The 21663-nt window shown below is 40.9% G+C and overlaps 2 protein-coding genes across 3 annotated transcripts; one reads left to right on the top strand and one right to left on the bottom strand.

Moving 5' to 3' along the window:
• Nucleotides 1-4962: 4962 nt before the first annotated feature.
• Nucleotides 4963-15721, bottom strand: LOC102700295. Its single transcript, XM_040529859.1, has 6 exons — nucleotides 15473-15721; nucleotides 6449-6502; nucleotides 6192-6359; nucleotides 6010-6063; nucleotides 5756-5905; nucleotides 4963-5334 (listed from the first exon to the last, which is right to left on the bottom strand). Exons 1-6 carry the CDS (start codon nucleotides 15719-15721, stop codon nucleotides 4963-4965), a joined length of 1047 nt encoding a protein of 348 aa, XP_040385793.1.
• Nucleotides 15601-21555, top strand: LOC102700015 (probable serine/threonine-protein kinase At1g54610). Of its 2 annotated transcripts, XM_040529611.1 has the most exons (7): nucleotides 15601-15682; nucleotides 16501-16812; nucleotides 17931-18248; nucleotides 18703-18930; nucleotides 19773-19873; nucleotides 19992-20118; nucleotides 20957-21555. In XM_040529611.1, exons 2-7 carry the CDS (start codon nucleotides 16639-16641, stop codon nucleotides 21170-21172), a joined length of 1164 nt encoding a protein of 387 aa, XP_040385545.1. In that variant the 5' UTR covers nucleotides 15601-15682; nucleotides 16501-16638; the 3' UTR covers nucleotides 21173-21555. The 2 variants fall into 2 exon arrangements, with proteins under 2 accessions (XP_040385545.1, XP_015698558.1); XM_015843072.1 differs by lacking the exon at nucleotides 15601-15682 and having other exon boundaries at nucleotides 16752-16812; nucleotides 17927-18248.
• Nucleotides 21556-21663: the final 108 nt, after the last annotated feature.

Below are 21663 nucleotides of genomic sequence, written 5' to 3'. Positions count from 1 at the left end.
TAACAAGCCATTGCAAGCACATGCATGGACATACCGAGATACACTGCTGTTGTAGCTCATGTTCCACGGGCTATGGACCACCATTTCCCTCACCACCACCACTCACAGATGCGCAAGAACCCCTCTATATTTTCTCTTTTGAGCTCGAATCGATTTGGGCCACCGATCGTCGCCAGCGAGCCAAAAACCCAACTCACCGATGGCTGCCCCTTCAGTGAGCCCGGCCAGGGACCTCCTTAGGAGAATTCGACTAAAGCTAGGGCCTATTTTGTAAAACAGTAGGACTCAGAGCGCTGTAGCTTGGACTGATCTATAATTTTCGAAAAGTCCGAGGGCTCTTAATGAAAACCGTATTCAGCATGTGTTGAAATGGAGCAGAACTTAAAAAATTTGTAGAAAATTCATTTTAACTCCGAAAATTGTGAAACCAATTTTGTTAGATCCATAAAACTGTGAAATATTTTAAAAAAAATTATAAAACTTAGTACTTTTTGTACAAAGTTTTCCTTTATTTTTGTTTTGCCCTAAATGTTGCCTAGAACTTGTTAAATTCATAACAAATTGAATATAGCTCTAACAATTGTGAAACCACTTCTGTTAATTTTCTAAAATCATTCTCTGTAACTTTGTAAAAGGAATTTTCTTTACTTCTTTACAAAAATGTTGTTTAATAAAACTTAGCCCTTTTTAAACCTTTTTAATTATTAAATGTATATCTCTGTAAAACAAAGTGACAAAATAAAAATTTCTTCACTAGAGACCACCTAAGACCAGCACACACTTACTACATAAGTCTCATGTATTTTTCGTTTTTATGCATTTTTGTATTTATCATATACGCGTATTTTGTATAGAGGAAGAATACGCCGAAGAAGATGGTGAGTTTGTTGACGACCAGGTTTTGGTGTTTGCAGGCGAAGGCAAGTCAGCCCCTCCTTTGACCACTTTGATCCTAAGTTTTATTGGGCTAAATGATTCTATTGCAAATATGCATACGTTAGCTAGTATTAATTTTGGTAAAAAGAAATTATATAAATATGGGAATGGTAGATATGACCCAATTGCTGCATAATCCACCTTGAAAATATTGAATCCTTGCTGGTTGTAACTATAGGGTGCTTTTGAATACAATTATTGTATTCTTTCGGATTATACTATGCCTATATTTACCGCTATATGCTTATATTCAGTTACCGCCTTGCAAATTACTCGTTTTGATAAATGTTATATGTAAAAATGGTTATTTTGGCGCTGCTGGACAGAATTTTAAATGTGTGAGTATTGTGAACTGAAAATGGAGATAATTTGTTTTTAGACTTGGGCGGCGAGTGGTGTACATATGGTGGTAGTTGTACACCGATAGGGGGAGCGTTCGCCCGGATCGATTAAGGACCTCACTCTATGTCACCAACTAATGAAAACAGTACAAGCCACATGTGCTAAGTATGGGCTGGCCTTAACCTATTAAGTTGTTTAGACTTTAGCCTTGCATCTTGGTAGGCCAGAGAGTATGGGTTACCGGATTTTGGTAACTTATCAGAACTTCCTATGGTTTGTGATATGTTTAAATTGATTAATGACATATGGTATGTGATGATTTGAGCGGGTAGTATATCCAATACAATGGTGTCGTGCCTCGTGAGGGATTCTGGGTAGGGTTCCTTATGACGCTAGGTTAAAGCATGGGCCCGCTACCTAGTGGCGCTACTTTGCTAGTAGCGTGGGTAAAACATACATCGTGCTAGTGCAAGGCTAGACAATAAACAATGTAACGGTTTCGTTATGACCTCTAGATCACACTCAATGTGTAGAGTGTGGTGATACCGACGGGTATCGGACGAACTAGAGCGATCCATATTATGTGGGCTTAAAAGTTGTACAACCTCTGCAGAGTCTAAACTAAACGATTAGCCGTGCTCACGGTCATGAGCGGCATGGTGAAGTGTCATGAGTATAGTTTGTGATTTTGATAAACTCTTGTGATCTTGAAAAATGGTTGGAATGTTTTGTTGGTGAACTTGGGTAAAGTTCGGTGAATGGTGATGATATGATGGTAAGTGGTGATGATCTATATTGAGGGGTAGATGCGTGTTATTTATTCATTTACATTACAAGCTTTACTTACTCTATACTATTGTTATAAAATTTTCGTTGTGAACCATGCTGTGAACTAAAATTGGCATTTATGCAAAATTAACCTATACATAGCATATCCTTGAATATGGCCAACATGTAGCATGCTAGGGTTGTCACCGACTTGCCAGTACATTAATTTGATTAATGTACTGATTTCTTACTTCCGTTTACTTGTTTTTCCCACAGACTCTGCTCTAGGTAATGACTGTTTGGATAAGGAGTTTGATGCAGCTTGTGATTTCTAGGATGGTTCTAACTAGGGATTTACCCTAGCCGGTTTGCCTTTGGGCTTTTGGGTAGCACGCTTACCGCATGAACCAACATGTATGGTTTGTCGCCAAGTACTACTTAGAAACTTATTAAGACTATTTATGCTTTATGCTTAGAACCACTTATTATTTAGATATCATGCTTGAGATGATTTATATGAGACTATGTTGCATTCCTGGGCGACTAGTTCCACATGAGGATGGGTTTGAAATGGTTGAGATAACCGGAGAATATGCCTTTGTTGAGATCGAGTCTTTGGGGTACGCTTTTGGTCGCCACCATCAAGTGATTGACGAGCGTATGACGTAGATGACTGGTGTGGCTATTCCAATAGTTGTGTCTTCTATTTCATATCCAATGGCTTAGAGCATTTGTAGTGCTCTCTTCAACACATGTCGGGTTCTGCGATAAGGTTGGATGGTTACTGTAACTATTTGGGTTTTATTTGAGACCCCATCCATTCAGATATTTCGCGCTAATATGTCTCGGAGCGTTACACCACCTAGGCTTTGGGATGTCCTCACACTCGAACCAATGATCGAGGGATTGAATCCTCCCCTCCACACCTTTTTGTACTTATTTTGTGGGACAACACATGGTGTTCCGGGCCTTCAAGCTAGGCTAGATGGGCCTTGAACTGGTCATTTCCATCACTGCTGCGTGCCTGTCCAGTCTAACCAGACTGGTTTGTTTCCCAGTTTATGAGAAAACCGGCCGGTTCAAGTGATCCATAACGGTTTAAGTGTGTGTCCGTTGTGGTTTTTTTTATCGAACCGCTGACCTGGTCCGGTTTGTTCCAATGTGCTTCCTATCCATATACTTTAGAAAAATTACAAAGATGTCATTATAATTTGATAAAATAGGAGATATGCCATCTCGACCCACATGTCATTGACTCGTGCGGGTCTCATATGTCATTGAGATACCAATGACTTATTTCTAACTTTACAAAATTATAGTGGCACGTTTGCAAATTTCTATACTTTACTATGCACAACCAAATATATAGAAACCCAACCAGCCGGGCTATTGACCTGACAACCCTAAACCTATATTAAAATCCGTCTCTACGTGCATTTTAGAACCTATATACATGATATTATCACTAGACTATTAATCGTTGATATTTTAGTTTTAATTTTCTGGAATCTACTTGGAATAAAACAGGCGAGACTAGAAAAACGATACGTGCAAAATTCTTTCTCCATTAGACAAAACGGAATCATTGTTATGTTTTAAAACTTCAAAGCCAAAGGCACAGCTAGCCTTCAATTACTCCTGGGTTTTTTAGAACTTTGAAGCCAAAGGCAAGTATAATAGGAGGCTACTAGCTAGGTGCTTATGTGGAGGAGAGAGTGGATGAAAGAGAGGAGTGGTGGGTTGTAATCTTATAGCTAGCTTGGATATAAGAACCAAGAAATTATGTGAGAAACATATGGGTCCTGATTAATGATAAATAGCTAACTGCTATATGAGTAGGCTAAGAGAAGACTATAAGAGCAATTCCAACGGTAACCCAAATTCCGTTTCCCAAATCTAGTCTTTTAGCAAGTTTGTAACCAATATGGTAAAGGAAAAATTGATTTATCTCCAATAGTTAGGAAAATTCCACTTGCCAAAAACATATGTTGTCATCAAAACAGTTGGAAGTTGAGGGAAATCGAACCAGATTGAAGTCAGTCTCGTCATTCTCGTCGCCCTGTGCCCTGACAGCCACGCCACCCCTTCCGAGCCACGACGCCAGCGCCGGCCGCGCCCCTGCGCCGCGCCAACCTGCGACGCCCGCGCCACGCCGGTCGTGCCCTCCCGCGCCGCCCATGCGTCGTCCGGTGCCTCACTGCTGAGGGCACGGCGCGGGCGACGGTGGCGGCCGACGGGAACGAGAGGATATGTCAAATTGCTAAAATTTGAAAACCCGGATGGATGGAGAGCTGTTGGAGTTGCTCTAAGGAGCCTTAGAGCATCCCTAACAGCTCATCTATCTCATCCTCTATCCTGAAAATAGAGGAACATTACAAATTGACTCCAAAAGAATGGTCATTCTATCATCTATTTTTGGATATCATCCATATTAGAAGAAAGAACCTTCGTATTTGGATGATCTCTCTTCATCCTCCAAACAGATATAGAGGATTTTATATATGGACGATCTGCTGGTGTATAAAGAGACATGAATGATGAAAATGCTTTAGATGATTATCCAAAATCAAGATATGGATGGCCAAATTTATATGAGCTGTTGAGGATGCTCTTATAGTCAAATATTTGGATAATATCTTTCCATCCTCCAAAGAGATATAGAGAATACCATATATGGACGATCTGCTGGAGTACAAGCAGATATGAAGAATGAAAATGCTTTAGATAATCATCCAAATAAAGATATGAATGATCAAATTTAAATGAGTTGTTAGGAATGCTCTTATAGTCAGCTTGTTGGCTATATTATTGGCTTGCTCTGAGTAACAACCAAATTAACCGAGCACGCAAATAAACACCTCAAATCAATCGAAGATCAGACATGCAGATTAATTCGCCTAGCTAATAATCAATCAATTAACCAACGCAGCCTCCATGCCCTCCGCACACGCACCTGGAGCTGTTCGCGCCGAAGATGGGCGTCATCGCGTAGCAGAAGCTCATCGTCTCCGTCTTGATCGTCTCCGCGTCGAACGGCGCGACGCGGCCGTCCTCGTCGATCAGCGAGATGCCCTCCATTGACGCCGCCCTGTCGGACATGATCGACGGCAGCGACCCGCTGCCCATCGCAGGGGACGGGACCCCATCCACCGCCAACGCGCTCCCGCCGAACAGGATGTTGGTCGCCTTCTCCGTCAGGGTGGTGAACAGGCTGGCCGGGTAGTAGCCCATGGCCGCCGAGGCGCGGTTGAAGCCGTAGTGTTTCCACCAGTTCCCCGTGGGCTTGTCCTGCCATTTTTTAGTGGAACCAATGGTTAAACGTGTGATAAAAAGATAATGGTGCCGTTTCGTATTTTGGTTTCGATCAATTAGGTAGCACTAGTGAATAATATTTACATGGGCAACTCTCCGGTGCATTTTACTTGTAGTATTATACTATCAGTAGAAAAATAGTATATTTATACTTTGTTAATTACTTGATTAGCACTATTATGTAATTATTATTTTTTGCAATAAAGATCGCAATAAAAAGAACAATATTACCCTTTTAAATTTCTACTACAACTAATATTATTGGTAGTATAATTTAATCACAGTCGTTCGATAAAAAGATCAATGATATGGATTAAATTCTACTAGCAGTACAATACACTGGAGTCATCCCCTATTTACATATGCCTAACAATATAAGTCGAAGTGAATCATGTACCCTGAACACTTTGATTGTGATCTTCTGCCGTGCTCCATTGACATCAGATACTGGGCGTATGACATCGCCGGGAGCTAATGGGGATCCAGGTGTGAGTTCAAAACCTGGGCATTTCATGTCGTAGCACCCTGTAGTTCGTGTCGAGTCCCTCTGTTTCGAATGCAATTTTTTTTAAAAAAAGGTCAAAACTCATGCATGTTTGAGAAGTCACATATATATGTTTGGGCTATATATAAATTTTAGGAAAATCATACCGTCCAATGAGTGAAGAAATGGGTGTTTGAATCACCATACATTTGAGGAAAAACCTAGAAAGAAATACAATTAATATGGTTAATGCTGAAAATGAACCGAACGTAAATGCGATGGAAGATCGCTGGCTTTTTGCAAGGAGGTCAGCTGGAGATGGGAAATAATTAAGGAGAAAATTGCTTGCCTGCCATCCAATCATAATTTCATTCTTTTCATCTCCGTCATTGCCACCTCTGTTAACAATCCATATTGATGACACGATTCTTTGGCCATTATTAATCTGAAATCCATACACATCCATTGTGGTAACAAACCCGAAGTAGCTCCCCTCATATGTTGCATGCAGGGCATCCTGCAAATTAAACGAGCAAAAATAATAAATAAAAGAAAAAATTCATAAAATAGAACTTCTGTAAGGGGCAAGAAAATGAACATGCTTACATATGATTTTCCGCCATAACCAACATTTGGATGCAAATCATTTCCAAACCATGTCTGAAAATGAAAAGGAAATTTTAAGCCATACTTATTTACTAACCCTTGGTTAATTTTCCTCATACTCTGATTTTGAAACGAAGCCATGTATTTCTTATTATATTGTATCTAGATTGATAGACAAACAAACATAGATATATACTAGCTCCGTTTCATATTGAATGAATATATAGCGTAGCTTAGATTTATTCATTGATAAATATATATAATTTATATATGTCTAAATTTATTTATATGAATTAGATATATATGACTAAAAGTCATATATTCTAAAAGGAGTAGATAGATAGATACATAGATAGATAGATAGATAGATAAGGACTCCATCACTTCAGGGCCGGGAAAATTAAATTGAACTGAAGTCCTCACCAACCCAAAATTATTCTTGAATATACATCAAAACAAATTGCAAATTCCAATTTGACATCCTCTGCCATCTTAAGGAAACGAGTTCGCACCCATGTTCATGTCAAAGACTCAAAATAAAAATGATGGAAGTTCATGACGGAAACAATTATAAGTAAAATATAACTTTTCCCTACCATGTTCACATCTTGGTTGGTCAGGTGAAATCCTTCGCTCTGTATTTTATGGGCAACAAACATGGCATAGATAACAAGGATAGAAAATATTCCTAGGCTGTGATTAGACATCTTGAGATGCAGGAGCTTCATGGCTACGTACGGAACTCCTTTTATATAGATACAATTAAAAGATCTATTCATTAATGGAAATAATGAGAAAATCTATATAATAAATGTGCATATCAATTTGTGATTTGTTTTGCAATGAAATCCCCCCTCCCATCCATAGGAAATCACGCCCGATTATGCAATCAAAAGATAATCTATATAATAAATGTGCATATCAATTACTCCCTCCATTTCAAATATATAACATATGTTTTGTTTCTTTAAGACAAAATGTTTAACTAAAGATTACTTATGCAACATAAAAAAATCATAAGAAAATAATTTTAAATACGGTAATAATGTTAATTTTGTGTGATAACAATTATATCCTAATATAATTGTCATAAGAAATTTGGTCAAACACTTATTCTAACAAAACAAAGTACGCTATATGTTTTAAAATGGAGGGGTACTCCAATAGAGTTTATAAAATTTACAAGTGATCTGATAGAGTTAATTAAATCTATTAGCATAAGGCTGGAAATGAGCCAAAGCCGAGCCAAGCTCGGCTTGGCTCGTGAAAGCTCGGTCAAGAGGAGGTTTGGCTTAGCTCGGCTCAGTTGTGAAAACGAGCAAAAAATGCTAGCTCGGCTCGGCTCGTTTGAAAGCTCAAGCCAGCTCGAGCTGGCTTGTTCTGCTACGGGCTTGCCGCCTCCTTCCAATTCCTGCCCTCGACTCCTCGGTCTCGCCCCTCGATTCGATGCGTGTGTCATGTGTGCCGACCGAGAGAGACATCTAGCCATCCAGGAGTATACGAAGTACTTAGGATTTACTATTTTAGATGGGCCAGGTGGCCTAAACTGTATTTTACATGGCTTGACGAGCCAAACGAGCGGCTCGCGAGCCGGCTCGGGCTCAGTTCGATTCGGAACCGAGCCATGAAGGTGGCTCGGGCTCGGCTCGTTTAGCTGCCAAGCCGAGCCAAGCTTTATCGAGCCGAGCTCACGAGCCCAAGCTTTTTTTCCAACCTTACTATCAATCCACTAATAATTTTTTTCATCAAACATGCTATGTTTGATATCATTAGCCATGGCCATGTAAAATTACAAGTACTGGTGTATTGTTAACTTTCTTAACTCCCCCCTCTCATTGTATAATTGTGAAGGCCTAGTAGTACTTATGTGTTGCTAACAGTTAAGGGTGTAAGTGGGCAGGCCAGCCAACCTGCTTATAGGCCAATTAAGCGGGTTGTCCACCGGATTACTCGCTTAATTGACATATAAGCGGGTTCACAGACCGGTCCACTTACACCCCTACTACCGGTGTCTTCATGGGCTTCGATTGTCAACTTTAGTTGAAGCTGGCCTTCCATGAAAATTTGTCATTTGTGAAAGGACAAAGTCCATTAGAGGTCCCTGAACTTTAGCTTGAGTTTGTTTTTCGTCCTTTAACCGAAATACCAGAAATGTGTACCCATAAACTTATAGAATCCGTTCACAAAAGATCTCTCGACAGTATTGATCATTTTTTAACCGATTTTGCTGACGTGGCGTCTAGTGGGTCCCACGTGTCAGATTATTTTAAATTTTTTCTCTCTCCCTCTCGTCACTCTATTTTCTTCCTCTCTCTCTCTCTCTCTCTCTCCCCCGTCGCTCATAGCCCACGGCCACGTGCTCGCTGTCGTGCGTCGTCCGCCATCCGCGTGTAGCTCGCCGGCCGCTGCCGCCATCCCTGGGCGTCCTCGCCGCCACGCGCGTCGCCACGGGAGACCCCGTGGAGGGCTGGCTCGACCTCCACGGCGGCGAGCACCGCGGCCACGGGACGCACACCCCGACGCTCCGCGTCCGGCTGCGGTTCTTGGACGTGGAGTTCGACCCGGGCTGGGACGCTGGTGTTCGTCTCCCGGGTTCACCGGTGTATTTTCCGGAGAGGAGCAACTGTCGCGTCAGGCTGTACCAGAACTCGCCCCTGTCCGGCGAGTTTGACCCGTGGGTCCGCCTCGTCGGCGGGCTGTGGTACCGGCTGGCGCGCCTCCGGGAGGACCTGCATGTCGCCATACGTGACGCGAGGCAGTTCCTGTACGTCGCCGGGTGTTCGGTGAACACGGCGATCACGCTCGTGCGCGACGCGGCCTGGATGATCCCCGAAGCCGACGGCGTTACTCTGGGCGAGCTGCTGAGGCGGAAGGCCGACGAGGGTGTTAGATTATGAGATAAATTAGAGTTTGTTAACAATTAGTTAACACCTGATCTTGACGTGCACGTGGGATAATGATTGCATGCAGCGCATGCAGATATCTTGCGTGCAGCGTCCAGAAGGACCAGAACTATCTCTAGTTTGTTATCTTCTTCATCTTGTATATGGACTATGGTTACAACAACCAATCGTATATCTCTGTATTTGTCACCGGTGAAGGCTGTTTTTCACCGGTATATATATATATACGCGTAACCAGGCCGAGCTCAAGGCACGGTTCTCTCCACATATTTCTAGAGAGGGGGTGGTCGTGCTGGTGATGCCGTGGCAAGACAAGACGTCCGCCGTCTCCTTCATCGGCAACACCGGCCTCATGAAAATGCACGACGAGGAGACGCGGCGGTTCTTCGAGGGCACCGACGTGCGGTGCTTCCTCTGCCCGCGCAACGCCGACGCTTCGCTCACCATGTCGAGGTCACTGCGGAGTTCACGCACCACCAGAGACGCTAGTCGTTAGAGGGGAGTCAGGGGCGGCGAGGTGGGCCGACGTGGGGTTCACTTGGGCAGAGGTGATCGGCGGAAAGCACGCCTCGACCGCAAGCATGCCGCCGGTGGCTGTAGCGGCCGACCCAGCGGCACCACGAAGCGTGGCTCCTGGAAGGCCACTGGCTCCGACCTCGTCGTTCGCTGCCCCTCCGGTCACCGCCGTCCTCTAGATGCACGGGGGAGGAGAGAGGGGAAGAAGAAAGAGGAAATGAAGCGAGAGAAGGAAGAGAAAAAAAAAAGAAGAAAAATTAAAAAAAACTGACATATGGGACCCACCGGACATCACATAGCAAAACCAGTCATAAAAGTGAGTCAAAATACTGCTGAGGGACATTTTTTTGAACGGTTTATACTAGCTTAGGGATATATATTTCTAATATATTTCTAGTATTCCGGTTAAGGGACGAAAAGGGACCTCTGATGTACTTTTTCCTTTATAAAATGCTACCGGGGTACAAACACACATGAGAGGTATGGCATGGCTCTAGCAATATCCACTATAATGGTTTCCTCTTCCTTTTGTGACTCGTAATTATGAAAATGGTTTCATAGCATAAAATGTGTGATTATTTGAAATTAAGGAAAAAATGTACTTGTTTAATTGTGAATCTTGACTACATAGTGCATAGTCACTGGTTGGAATTATCATGTTTTCTTGTGTATGTAAAAACAACAACCGACACAAAAACAAGCCCAATCAAAAACTTGAGAGATAATGTGTCCAAGTATAGTTACTTCTATGCATGATTAACACATTGCTTTTAGACTTTACTGAACTTACAACAATAGTATTTTAGTTGTAATCCTTCACCTACATTTTAATAGTATTAAGATTTACAACTATCAAATATATATTTCCTTATAATTTGTGTACACGTACTACTTATTTTTTGAGTTAATTTCAGCTAAGATCCTTTTTATTATGTACCAAAGTGTTTGACGACGTTGACTTTTTAATACACGTTTGACTATTCGTCTTATTAAAAAAATTTACATGATTATTAATTATTTTTTATATTATTTTATTTATTGTTAAATATACTTTATGCGTATATATAGCTTTGCATATTTTACAAAATAATTTGAATAAAATGAACGCTCAAACATGTATTAAAAAGTTGACGGCGTCAAACATTTAGAGAAGAAGGCGTACGTGGATCTATTTGTCACATCATCACGTGGGTCGTCATCCATAGATCAAACTAATACCATAGTTCGTTTCTATCTAAGCATATGCCTGACATGATCAAACTTACCTAACCACAAGTGTGGTAAAGTAAGACCTCGCGTCCAGTGATGTAGCTAGGATTTTTTTTGTTGGATAATCTTGACCCACAAGTTGGCATTACGTACCAAAAATTTCTAATACTGCAATTCCCATATATAAGTCTAAACTTTAGTTAAAAGATGATAAATCATATAAAACTAACCAATAATAGAATGGTTGCATAAATATTTCACTAATTTAGTGGTGGTTCACGAACTATCAAAACTGGTGGTTCTTCTTTTTCTTGAGTTACATGAACTTCATCAATGATCAAATCCGAAGAAGAGGCTAGCTCATGGTTCCAGTGTACAGCAGTAATTTATTCACTTCAGACATCAGTCAATCAAAAATCATAATTGGCATTATATCATTATTATCACCGCACACTACTCACTGTCAGCTAGCTAGCTAGCTGTTACTGAGTCACACTGTGCAGACTCCGGAGACTTGGAGAAGAGAGGCAGGCCCCGTTCACTTGGGGAAAATTTTTGGAAGGGAGGTCACATCATCTAATTATATATAAAATTTAGATTTCGCCTAGAAACTACGAGACGGATCTTTTGAGTCTAAAAAGAGAAATTATATGTGCAAAGGTTTGTTTTCCATGTACAGGATAGGAAATTTATTTCATTTCTTGGGATAAATAATCTCTATATAACTCAACTAATGTCTATTTATATGTTATAATTTTTATCCATACAATTAACTCCTAAAAAATATTTGAATTTTTATGTTAATGTTCAGACACTCTGTATCATTGAAATGTATTTTTATGATCGGGCGTTTTATAATCTACATCTTGAAAAAATAATTAATTATTTTCTTCAATTGGTCTACATCTTAAAAATACCACATGGATAATAATAATAATACACTGATAGTGTAAAATTTTGATGTTTAACCATAGTTATATATCATTATGTATCATATTAGATCAATTTTGCTTTTGTAGATCGTTTTGGCTTAAGTTTGCACGGATTAGCCAAGTTATTGTGTCAGAATAAACAATTTCTAAGTTACTGTATTTATTTGCCCCACTGTATAAGTTCGTGTACCACGAACACAATTTACTCTTTTTTTTATCAAACATGCGACGTTTGATATCATTGGCCATGACCATGTAAAATTGTAAAGGCCCAGTACTGATCTGTTGTTAACTTTCTTAACTTCCCCATCTCATTGCAGAATTTGTTCCCCATCAAGCAAAGGTGTTGCCTCCCACGTTGCTATCAGTGTCTTCATGGGCTAATTCGATTGTCAACATTAGTTGAAGCTGGCTTTCCATGAAAATTTGTCATGTGTGAAATGCTACCGAGGAACAAACACATCACAGGTATATATGGCATGGCTCTAGCAATATTCACTACAATGGTTTCCTCTTCTTTTTGTGACTCTTAATTATGAAAATGGTTTCATAGCACAAAACGTGTGATTATTTGAAATTAACCCATGTAGGTTTCTTTTTGTGACTCTTAATTATGAAAATGGTTTCATAGCACAAAACGTGTGATTATTTGAAATTAACCCATGTGGTGTCACTCTAGCGTTGAGTTCACACGCATATACCCCACCACAAGTAGTCTAACTTACCGCCCCTCGAAAATTTATCATGTTTTTATTTGGATGAGAAAGTACGACAGAGGGAAAAGAAATGGGTTGGTCTTCTCATTCATCGTCACTTCAATATATACAAGGATACGGTGTGAACAGTAAGAGTACGACGAGAGTACGACGTTTGGAAAATGTCATACTCATTCCAGAGAGACATTTGTTGGACGGAGAAACACATGTTTCTCCTGGAGAATAAATACGTGAATCATTTTCTCCTTTTAGTAATCTCCTTTGCATTAGTTGGATGAGATCTATCCTATGAATGGATATGACATCACTTTAAATATTTCATAACACTTTCCTTTGATCGAATCTAGACTTGGAATATCTGTAAATAAAATCTTTGAAAGATGATTATAATTCATTATTTAGATATATCAGGTAAAACTTCTCAAAAACCCAATGGGAAAAAATAAAGAGAAAATCATGATATATTAAGAGCTTGTGTTGATATTACCTCATAAAAACTTTGAATGAGAAAAACTCAAAGGGTGAAAAACTCATATACAAAGAAAAGAGTATAATATAATGGAAATAGGTTATTGTCTGGAGAAATACTCCCCCTGAATACTACACTGCAGACTTTTAAGTCTCCTCATATCAATTCCTTTAATATATATAAAGAATGTGGAACGTGGTAGAAATTATGTGAATAAATCAGCAAGATTTTTATATCTCTCCATATTGCTGAAGCTCATGAGGATAAAATAATTTAGGAGCAATATGCTTATCGATGTTTTTCTAAAGGGTTAATTAGATTCATGCCATTATAAATATACGAGTTTAGAAAAATGCCATTATAATTCAACTATTTTGTAAACGTGCCATTACAATTAGGATGAAACTTCTTTTGTGCCACTTTGTACATCTGAGTAGATATTTTACTCATTTGTTGCATATTGTATTTATGTATTGACCAAAATACCCCCAGGGAAATTCCCCACTCTCAGTACGAGGACGAGGGAGCTGAGACCGGAGCTGAGGAAGGTGAGGCGGGAGGGCGGTAGGCTGGGGACGTGGTGGGCGAGGAGGCCGGCCGGCGTGGCGACGACCGGAGTCGACGGAGAGCGGCACGGCGACGGGGGGAGTCAACGACGGGCGGCATGGCAACAGGCGGATTCAACGGCGGCGGCTGGCTGGCCAGAGCGACGACGACGAGGGCAGCCAACTACGACGTCTCGTCGCACTCCGGCATGTTCCTCCGCGGCTGCCGGAACGCCACGAAGACCAGCTGCAACGTCCCCGGCCTGTTAAACACCAGCTGCAACGAACGCCATGCTCTCCGGCCTGTTCCTCCGCAGCTAGTTATTTGATTTTCTACCGGGGTATGTTGAGTGAGGAAGAAAATTTAGTTCTTTGGATTTGAGTGAGGAAGAAAGATTACTTCTTTGGATGGGATGCGTTGGTAGCGCACAGCTTGTCGACGCGGACGCGGAGGTGCATCTCCATGGACGCGTCGTGCAGCGACCTTACCGGGGAAGAAGCAACTCCGCATGCAGACGACGACGGGCAGTCGGCCGGCGCGGCAATGACGTGGAGACGAGGGCGGCAGGCGGCCGGTGCAGCGATGGAGGTCGGCACGGGGACGGCGGTGGAGATGAAGCTGGTGTACAACGACAATAAAGATAAACAGGGGTATTTCAGGTTATATATGAATATATTGGTCTGTTACGTGGGTCCAATAGCCTTTAAGGTGTAGAAAATGGCATGTCTCTAATTAAGAGATAATTGTAATGACATATTTACAAATAGTTGAATTATAATGATATTTTTCTAAACTAGCATATTTGCAATGTCATGGATCTAATTAACCCTTTAAATGTAACCAGTTCCATCTGAACAACACAACGACATCATCTTGATAGATAATGGTGGGTAATTCTAATGACCCAATACCACAAGATGTTAATATGTGGTTAACCATTTTGCGAAGTCATACACATTCACGTGATGTTTTATATAATGCAATTATTTCAGAATGATTTGTAGAAGTGGCTACCAGGATTTTCTTTGAAGATTTCCATGAAATAGCAGTTCCACCTTGTAAAAATATTAATCATGTTTGGGATCTGATGTTGTAGGGATCAGATAGATAAGCATCATTAGTATACCCAATTAAAGTTGGATCCTAACTCCTTTTAAAGAACAATCCTAAATCCCAATTCACGATTCGCGGCGGATGGGGCGGGGACGGCCGGAGCGGCGGCGACAAGAGGAAGGGCTGACACGGCGGCGGCCAGGGTTGCCGACACCAGTGCTGGAGCCGGCCGGTCGCCCTATCTCTTCTCCATTTCTTTTAACTCTCTTCTCGACTTGATCCGTTTAAAATGGGGTATTTTAGTCTTTCGCGAGCCGGTTGGATATAAAAATACTCCATACTAATATTTTATTAATATTTTATTAAGCAGTGAAGCTAGTAGGGGATGTATTGGATGACATCTTACTAAGCATACCTACCGAGTGGCAGGCATATAGTTAAATTTGTCGTTACGCCCCTCTCCGTGCCATAAACCAAACAAGGAGGTAAGCCAGCTACAGTAGGAGTGGCGAGGACGGCTTGCAGCGAATTCTGTCGGTGTATTCACTGCGCTTGTTCGTGCACAGTGCCACGTACGTACTGGTGGCTACACTCACCGTGCAGCACCAACTGCCCACTCCATTACTCCCCCAACCAACCACCCTCCCCTCCTCCGTTCCCGCCACCCCGCACGCTCGCACTCGCACCGCCGCTTCCAATTCCAATCCCCACCACCTGGCCTGACCGATGGGCTGCGTCCTCAGCGGCAGCGCCGCCGCCGGCGCCGACGCCACGCCGGCGAGCTCGGGGCAGCACGCCGTTGCTGCGGCGCCGGGGTGGCCGCCGTCGCCGGGGACGCGCTGCAGGGGTGGGCGCCGCGGCGCGCCGATGACTTCGAGAAGATCGCCAAGGTGAAGTCTTTTTTCCTTGAGCTTGAGCTCGTGGTCCATATGCCTCCGTCTCCATGGTTTTTTTTTTATATATTTTTTTATCCCCTTTTGAGTTTCTACTGCTACTGCAGGTTGTGTTCTTCTATCCGTGATTTGTAGATTTAATTTTACAAATGTTGTTGTGCAGCTTTGGGACGAAACAGAAAAAAAAAGTCGCATGGTTTCTGGTTGGAATATGATTTGAGATTTTGACAAGATTAGGAGGCAAAAGCTTGCATTTTTCATGTCAGATTCCGCCCATCCCATAGGTTAGGAGGAGTTGTTTCCTTGAAACTGAATTTCTTAGTTTTCATTTTCAAATGTCTCTATTCTACGGAAAAATTTTACTGTATTTGTAGTTTTGATCAAGATGTACTTTATACACTTCGAAATTTCTTAATGAAATTTGACATTTTTTTTGGTGCAATGCTTTTGCAAATGGCCAGGCTAAAATGTGCTGCAATGCAAACAAATACCTAAGGAATTAAGCACCTGTTTCATAGATACTGTAGTCATTTGGTACCCCCAACATTGCGCATTAGCACTAGCATTTGTTTCCCTGTTCTTGAGCAATCTAGTCACAGAGCCTGCCATTTATTCACACAGAACCCCCACCACCACCACCACCAAAGTAGCGGTTTTAGTGTGCTAAATGAATTGTTACGTTGACACTCATGATTATGACATATAGGTCCATCTGAGTCAATAACAGTAAGCGAGTATATCAAATAATCAAGCCTCAATCTTACGAGCATCAAAACATCAAATCTTTGGAGTCTCAGTGCATGTTTTTGCTCCAGATTGGATCAGGCACCTACAGCAATGTGTACAAGGCACGTGAGACGACAGCAGGGGGCAGCAGCGGCAGCACAGAAGGCAAGGTGGTGGCGCTGAAGAAGGTCAGGTTCGACGCCGGTGAGGTGGAGAGCCTGCGCTTCATGGCAAGGGAGATCGCGGTGCTCCGCCGCCTCGGGCATCACCGGAACATCGTGCGCCTCGACGGCGTTGCCTGCTCGCGCGTGTCGCACGCACTCTACCTCATGTTTGAGTACCTCGATCATGACCTCACCGGCGTCGTGTCTGCTCATGGCGCTGCCTTCTCCTTGCCACAGGTAGTACCTGCTTTCTCATAATGTTACTCTGCCGAGCCTTTTTACCATTCTTGAAAACTATCTTGACGTACCAAAAATTTTTACATTGAAAAATGTGGTACCTCAAGGTATTTTTTGAAGGACGGCAAGAAAGCTCCACTCTGCCAGATAGAGAACTTTATCCAATCAAACAGTTAGTCGATGCTCATTGCGAAGGATTTGATGATGTATCGAGGCAATGATTTGTGATAGGATGCATGATTTTTAATGTTCATATATATCCTCCCTTGTGTGGAGCTTATGATGCTATTTGGTGAATGTTGATGAGATTACAGTGAGATAGGACATTCATGTAGAAATGATGGGCATGAGAAAACTTGTTAGGTTGTGATAATACATGTGAAATCTTTTTCCTTGGTAACTACATTACCGGTCTTTTGACATGCTGAATTGAAGTGAATCAAAACAATATTGCTAATTTGTCCCTATCTATTTCTTTCTTTCTTCTTGAAGTAAAATCTTTTCACATGTTGACATTGAACTGAATCAAAATAATATTTCTAATATGTCCCTATATATTTGTTTCTTCTTGAAGCGAAAGAAACGTCAGTGATTAGATGTGGCAGATATTGAATTATGCTTGCCTAACATAGAATGCTTTCTTGAAGAATGACTATTGCTTGTATCAAGTACCGGACAAGCTTGTTAGATTACTACCCCCTGTGTGGTACCATGTGGGTTAATTATTTAGGAGGCACTGGAAACAAGAAACGATCTATGCTCAGTGAATTGCACATGGTTTGACTCTGATTGCACCAAAATCAAGCTAATGATTTGAAATTGGTTACAGAGCATTCTTGGATTCTCCTAGTTGACCACAAAATTACAACTAGGAAAAAGTCTTGGTATTCTAAATTTAATTTGATGAATGAGAAAATGTATAATCAATTAATAACATTTAGATTTCACTTGTGTTGAGCTTATCTCTTTCGTCGGCATAAAATTGAAAGATGTCCACAGTCAGTGAAGTTTTTTTTTTTTTTTTTTTTTTTGCAGTATTTGACTTCCACTCTTTCCATAATTGCTTACTAGAAGATGGCACATGAATGGTATTTAATTCCTTGTATTTTCCAAGGCAGGTAAAGTGCTACATGAAGCAGCTTCTTGCAGGCCTTGATCACTGTCACAGACACGGAGTCTTGCACCGCGACTTGAAGGGGTCTAATCTATTGCTGAATAATGAAGGGGAACTTAAGATAGCTGATTTTGGGTTGGCCTGTACTTTTGATCCTAAAAGCAAGAAGCCCATGACCAGCCAAGTTATTACATTGTGGTATAGAGCGCCAGAACTGCTGCTTGGGGCTACTTGTTATGGTGTTGGTGTTGATCTTTGGAGTGCAGGGTGCATACTTGCAGAGCTGCTTATTGGAAAGCCTATTTTGCCTGGAAGAACTGAGGTAGGTACAAACGACAGGTTTAATTATATTTCTAAAATGTTTAGTATCCATGTGGGGTTGTGCTCTCCTTTGTGAAAAGTGAACAATCCACTTGAAAAAAAAACACAAACTTGATTGCTGCCTTGTTTTGTACTTAAGGCAATACATGATTTTTGGTATATTTTTTAATAGTGAATCACACAGAACTTTCTGCAAGAAGGAGGTGCAAAAATTGCTTCTATTTTAGATTGTATTTAACTGATAAACCCTTAGGTTTGATCAATGCATTAATTTTATTCTACAACGCTTCATGCCTTCCACTTTTTCAAAACAGGGACTAGAATCAAATTAGAACAACAAACAGTGCACGGACTATTTGCGAAAGCTAAGATTTTTGTAGTAGGTCAAGAAACCTAGTAATCATTCTTGTGGTTATATGTTGAACTCAACATTACCTTTCTTAATGATATCATAGGTGGAACAACTACACAGAATTTTCAAGCTGTGTGGGTCTCCATCTGAGAAGTACTGGAAGAAATTGAAGCTGCAGGGTGTCTCTGTTGTGAGGTCATTGCAGCCCTACAAATGTTGCATTGCAGAAACCTTCAAGGAGGTTCCACCTTCAGCCGTAGCATTACTTGAGAAGCTTCTTGCGATCGACCCAGCTGAACGTGGCACAGCCATGGATGCTCTCAACAGTGAAGTGCGTATTCTAGTTAGTTCATTTTTGTCTCGGTATTAATATAAATGACAGATATCTAGAGGCTTAGATAATCATACAAGTTCAGATAAGTTGATTTGCCATTCACAGTGACTACAGATAACCATCATCTTGCACTTACCTGAAATATGCAATTTTCTTTCATTTGGACAAATATATACAATAATTCTTAATTTTTATATATGCCCTTCGGAATTAGTTATGTGTACCAAAATAATCATTAGTTGCAGGGGTTTACACATCCCATAGTGTTGTATTCTGTTCCTTGATCTCATTTATTTTGTTAAAAAATAAGTTTTGTTTGTGTCCAGCTTCCCTTATATGTAATGTCCCTTTTCTGCAAAAAAAAAAGGAAAACTTTTAACAAGCAATGTTCCAGAAACCCCCAACTGTAGTAGCAAAACATGTACCATAATTTACAAATGCACTGATGCACATAAAATTCATTCACATATATAATAGTACATTTTAGTTGTGACAATGAGTACCTAAGCATATAATTCAATCAAAAAAATACTTAGATGTATGATCTTTCTTGTTTTTTTTAAAGTCTCGCAAAGTGGAAATGCTACAAAGATATGACTTTTTAGTTACTGTTCAAATTATGAGATGTTTTATCATCCTTAAAAAGTACCTTGAGATATAAAAATTTTAGTGCAAAATTTTGATATCTCAAGATAGTAAATGTTTACACTAAAAAACATGTTATCTTAAGATACTTTTTTAAGGATGTTAAAAAAACCCTTAAATTATGTGGGAGAGTTTGATTTCCAGGATTAATTGCCAGCCATTTTCACACTTTGGAATGGCTTGTTGTTATGCAGTTCTTAACGACAGAGCCCTATGCTTGTGAGCCATCGAGTTTACCCAAATATCCTCCAACCAAAGAGATGGATATTAGGTTGCTAGATGAGAAGACGAGAAGGTACTACAAAAATCACTAGCCCTTGTTTCCTTTTCGGTTCGCTTCTTTCAGGTAGGGATTTACATGTTGCAAGTCCTGGCACTGCTGACAATGATGTATTGATTTCTCACACCTGCAGGGAAAGGATAACTGAAACCAGGGCTAGTGTTCATGCCTACAGGTACAGAAGAGCAAGAGCCCAGAATCAGCGAGGCCGTGCAGTTCCTGCCCCTGAAGCAAATGCAGAGCTTCAAGTAAACCTGAATGTATGTTCCATGTTCCTAAGGTTACAGTCTCTGTTGTCACTTTCCATTCATCTGCAAAAGTATATAACAACTGAAAATAGTATAGTTCTTATGCTGTCAGTAGACTCACTCCAACATCAGTGACCTGTACTGGAACAGGAACACACTTTCATCCTTCCTGCATCAGAACACCAAACCATATTTGATAGTGCCTCCGTCCCTAAATGTTTCTCCGTCCCTAAATGTTTGATGCCATTGATTTTTTAACACAGTGTCACCGTTCATTTTATTCAATTTTTTTTGTAAAATATGTAAAACTATATATATGCATAAAAGTATAGTTAACAATAAATGAAATGATATAAAAATAATTGATAATTATGTAAATTTTTTGAATAAGATGAATAGTCAAATACGTATTAAAAAGTCAACGGTGTCAAACATTTAGGGACGGAGGGAGTATTTCACTACTTCAGGTTCTGCGGCTCAGTACATAGCTTGATCAAAATATTAATTCTAAAGGAGTATCTGAGTTGTGATGTAACCATTCGATTCAGTATCTTGTCCATATGTCGTGAAACCCTACCACCACAAACTTTCATCAGCAATTTGTCACTGCTCACTGCTGTACTCTGCCATTTGCTCATCCTACCTTCGTTTCATATTATAAGACTTTCCAGCCTCACCTAGATTCATCCATTGATAAATGTATATATAATTTGTATATATGCTTAGATTCATTAGTATCTATATAAATTTAGACATGGCTTGCATTATGAAACGTAGGTAGCACTACATTTGGTGAATGCCATTGTGACTTGTGTACCATCTGTGCTTAACCCTTTTTTTCTTTTTGCAGAGATGGAAGGGAACAAGACCTGGAAATGCAGAGAGCAAGAGTGAGAAGTTCCCGCCGCCCCACGAAGATGGAGCAATGGGCGTCACCATGAACCGCTGGTGCAGCGGCGCACAGTCCGTCGCGCCATTGACGTCTTCTTCGACATCCTTCACATCGAAGGGCATGTCCATGGCAAGATCATCTTTTGGTGATTCCGAAAGAAGGCGGCGGCGATGAGAGGATCAGAACGGCTTGGGGTAGGCATTCAGGAATCAGGATAGGATTGACAGCAGAAAAGGGGTTCATGGCTTGTGTTGTTAGCATCCAAACAAGACCTGTACAGGTTTTACTTGTGTGGTGATTGGAAAACCGGTCAGTGGAAGAATTACCACTTTGCATTCAGAATGTCTGAACTTCTGGTCAGACAATTGCTTGAGTGGTAGAATCATTTTGCTCTGAAATCTTCTGGGAAAGCGTCAGAGTTTAAGAGTTTACTGGCTTGTTTGGCAGAGGAAAACAGTGTGTGTGTCACTGTACTCCCTAGAGATATTAACAGCAATGTTTTCTTGAGTTGAAATCTTCTTTTCAGATAACAGAATAAATAGACATGGGACGGTATTGGGAAGAGCTAGGACTCCATTCAGTGAAAAATATTTGACGCCACAGCGCCGCTGACGTTAGATGGGTATTCCTGATTGGAGATAGCACTTACTCTGTCTGCAGTTAGA

Source organism: Oryza brachyantha, chromosome 12 (genome assembly GCF_000231095.2).
Source record: "Oryza brachyantha chromosome 12, ObraRS2, whole genome shotgun sequence".
NCBI lineage: Eukaryota > Viridiplantae > Streptophyta > Magnoliopsida > Poales > Poaceae > Oryza > Oryza brachyantha.
Note: the sequence above shows the minus strand (reverse complement) of the source record. Positions and strands in the feature narration are given on the sequence as shown.

Bases quoted from the DNA above. Each gene is read 5' to 3' on its own strand.
- LOC102700015 (XM_040529611.1), top strand. From the start codon at position 16,639: ATGGCAAGGGAGATCGCGGTGCTCCGCCGCCTCGGGCATCACCGGAAC. The intron at 16,813-17,930 runs GTAGTACCTGCT...TTTCCAAGGCAG, and splicing joins CTGCCTTCTCCTTGCCACAG to GTAAAGTGCTACATGAAGCA. The intron at 19,874-19,991 runs GTACTACAAAAA...TCACACCTGCAG, and splicing joins CTAGATGAGAAGACGAGAAG to GGAAAGGATAACTGAAACCA.
- LOC102700295 (XM_040529859.1), bottom strand. From the start codon at position 15,721: ATGGACCACGAGCTCAAGCTCAAGGAAAAAAGACTTCACCTTGGCGAT. The intron at 5,906-6,009 runs GTATGATTTTCC...CATTCGAAACAG, and splicing joins ATTTCTTCACTCATTGGACG to AGGGACTCGACACGAACTAC. The intron at 5,335-5,755 runs GTACATGATTCA...AAAAAATGGCAG, and splicing joins TCACAATCAAAGTGTTCAGG to GACAAGCCCACGGGGAACTG.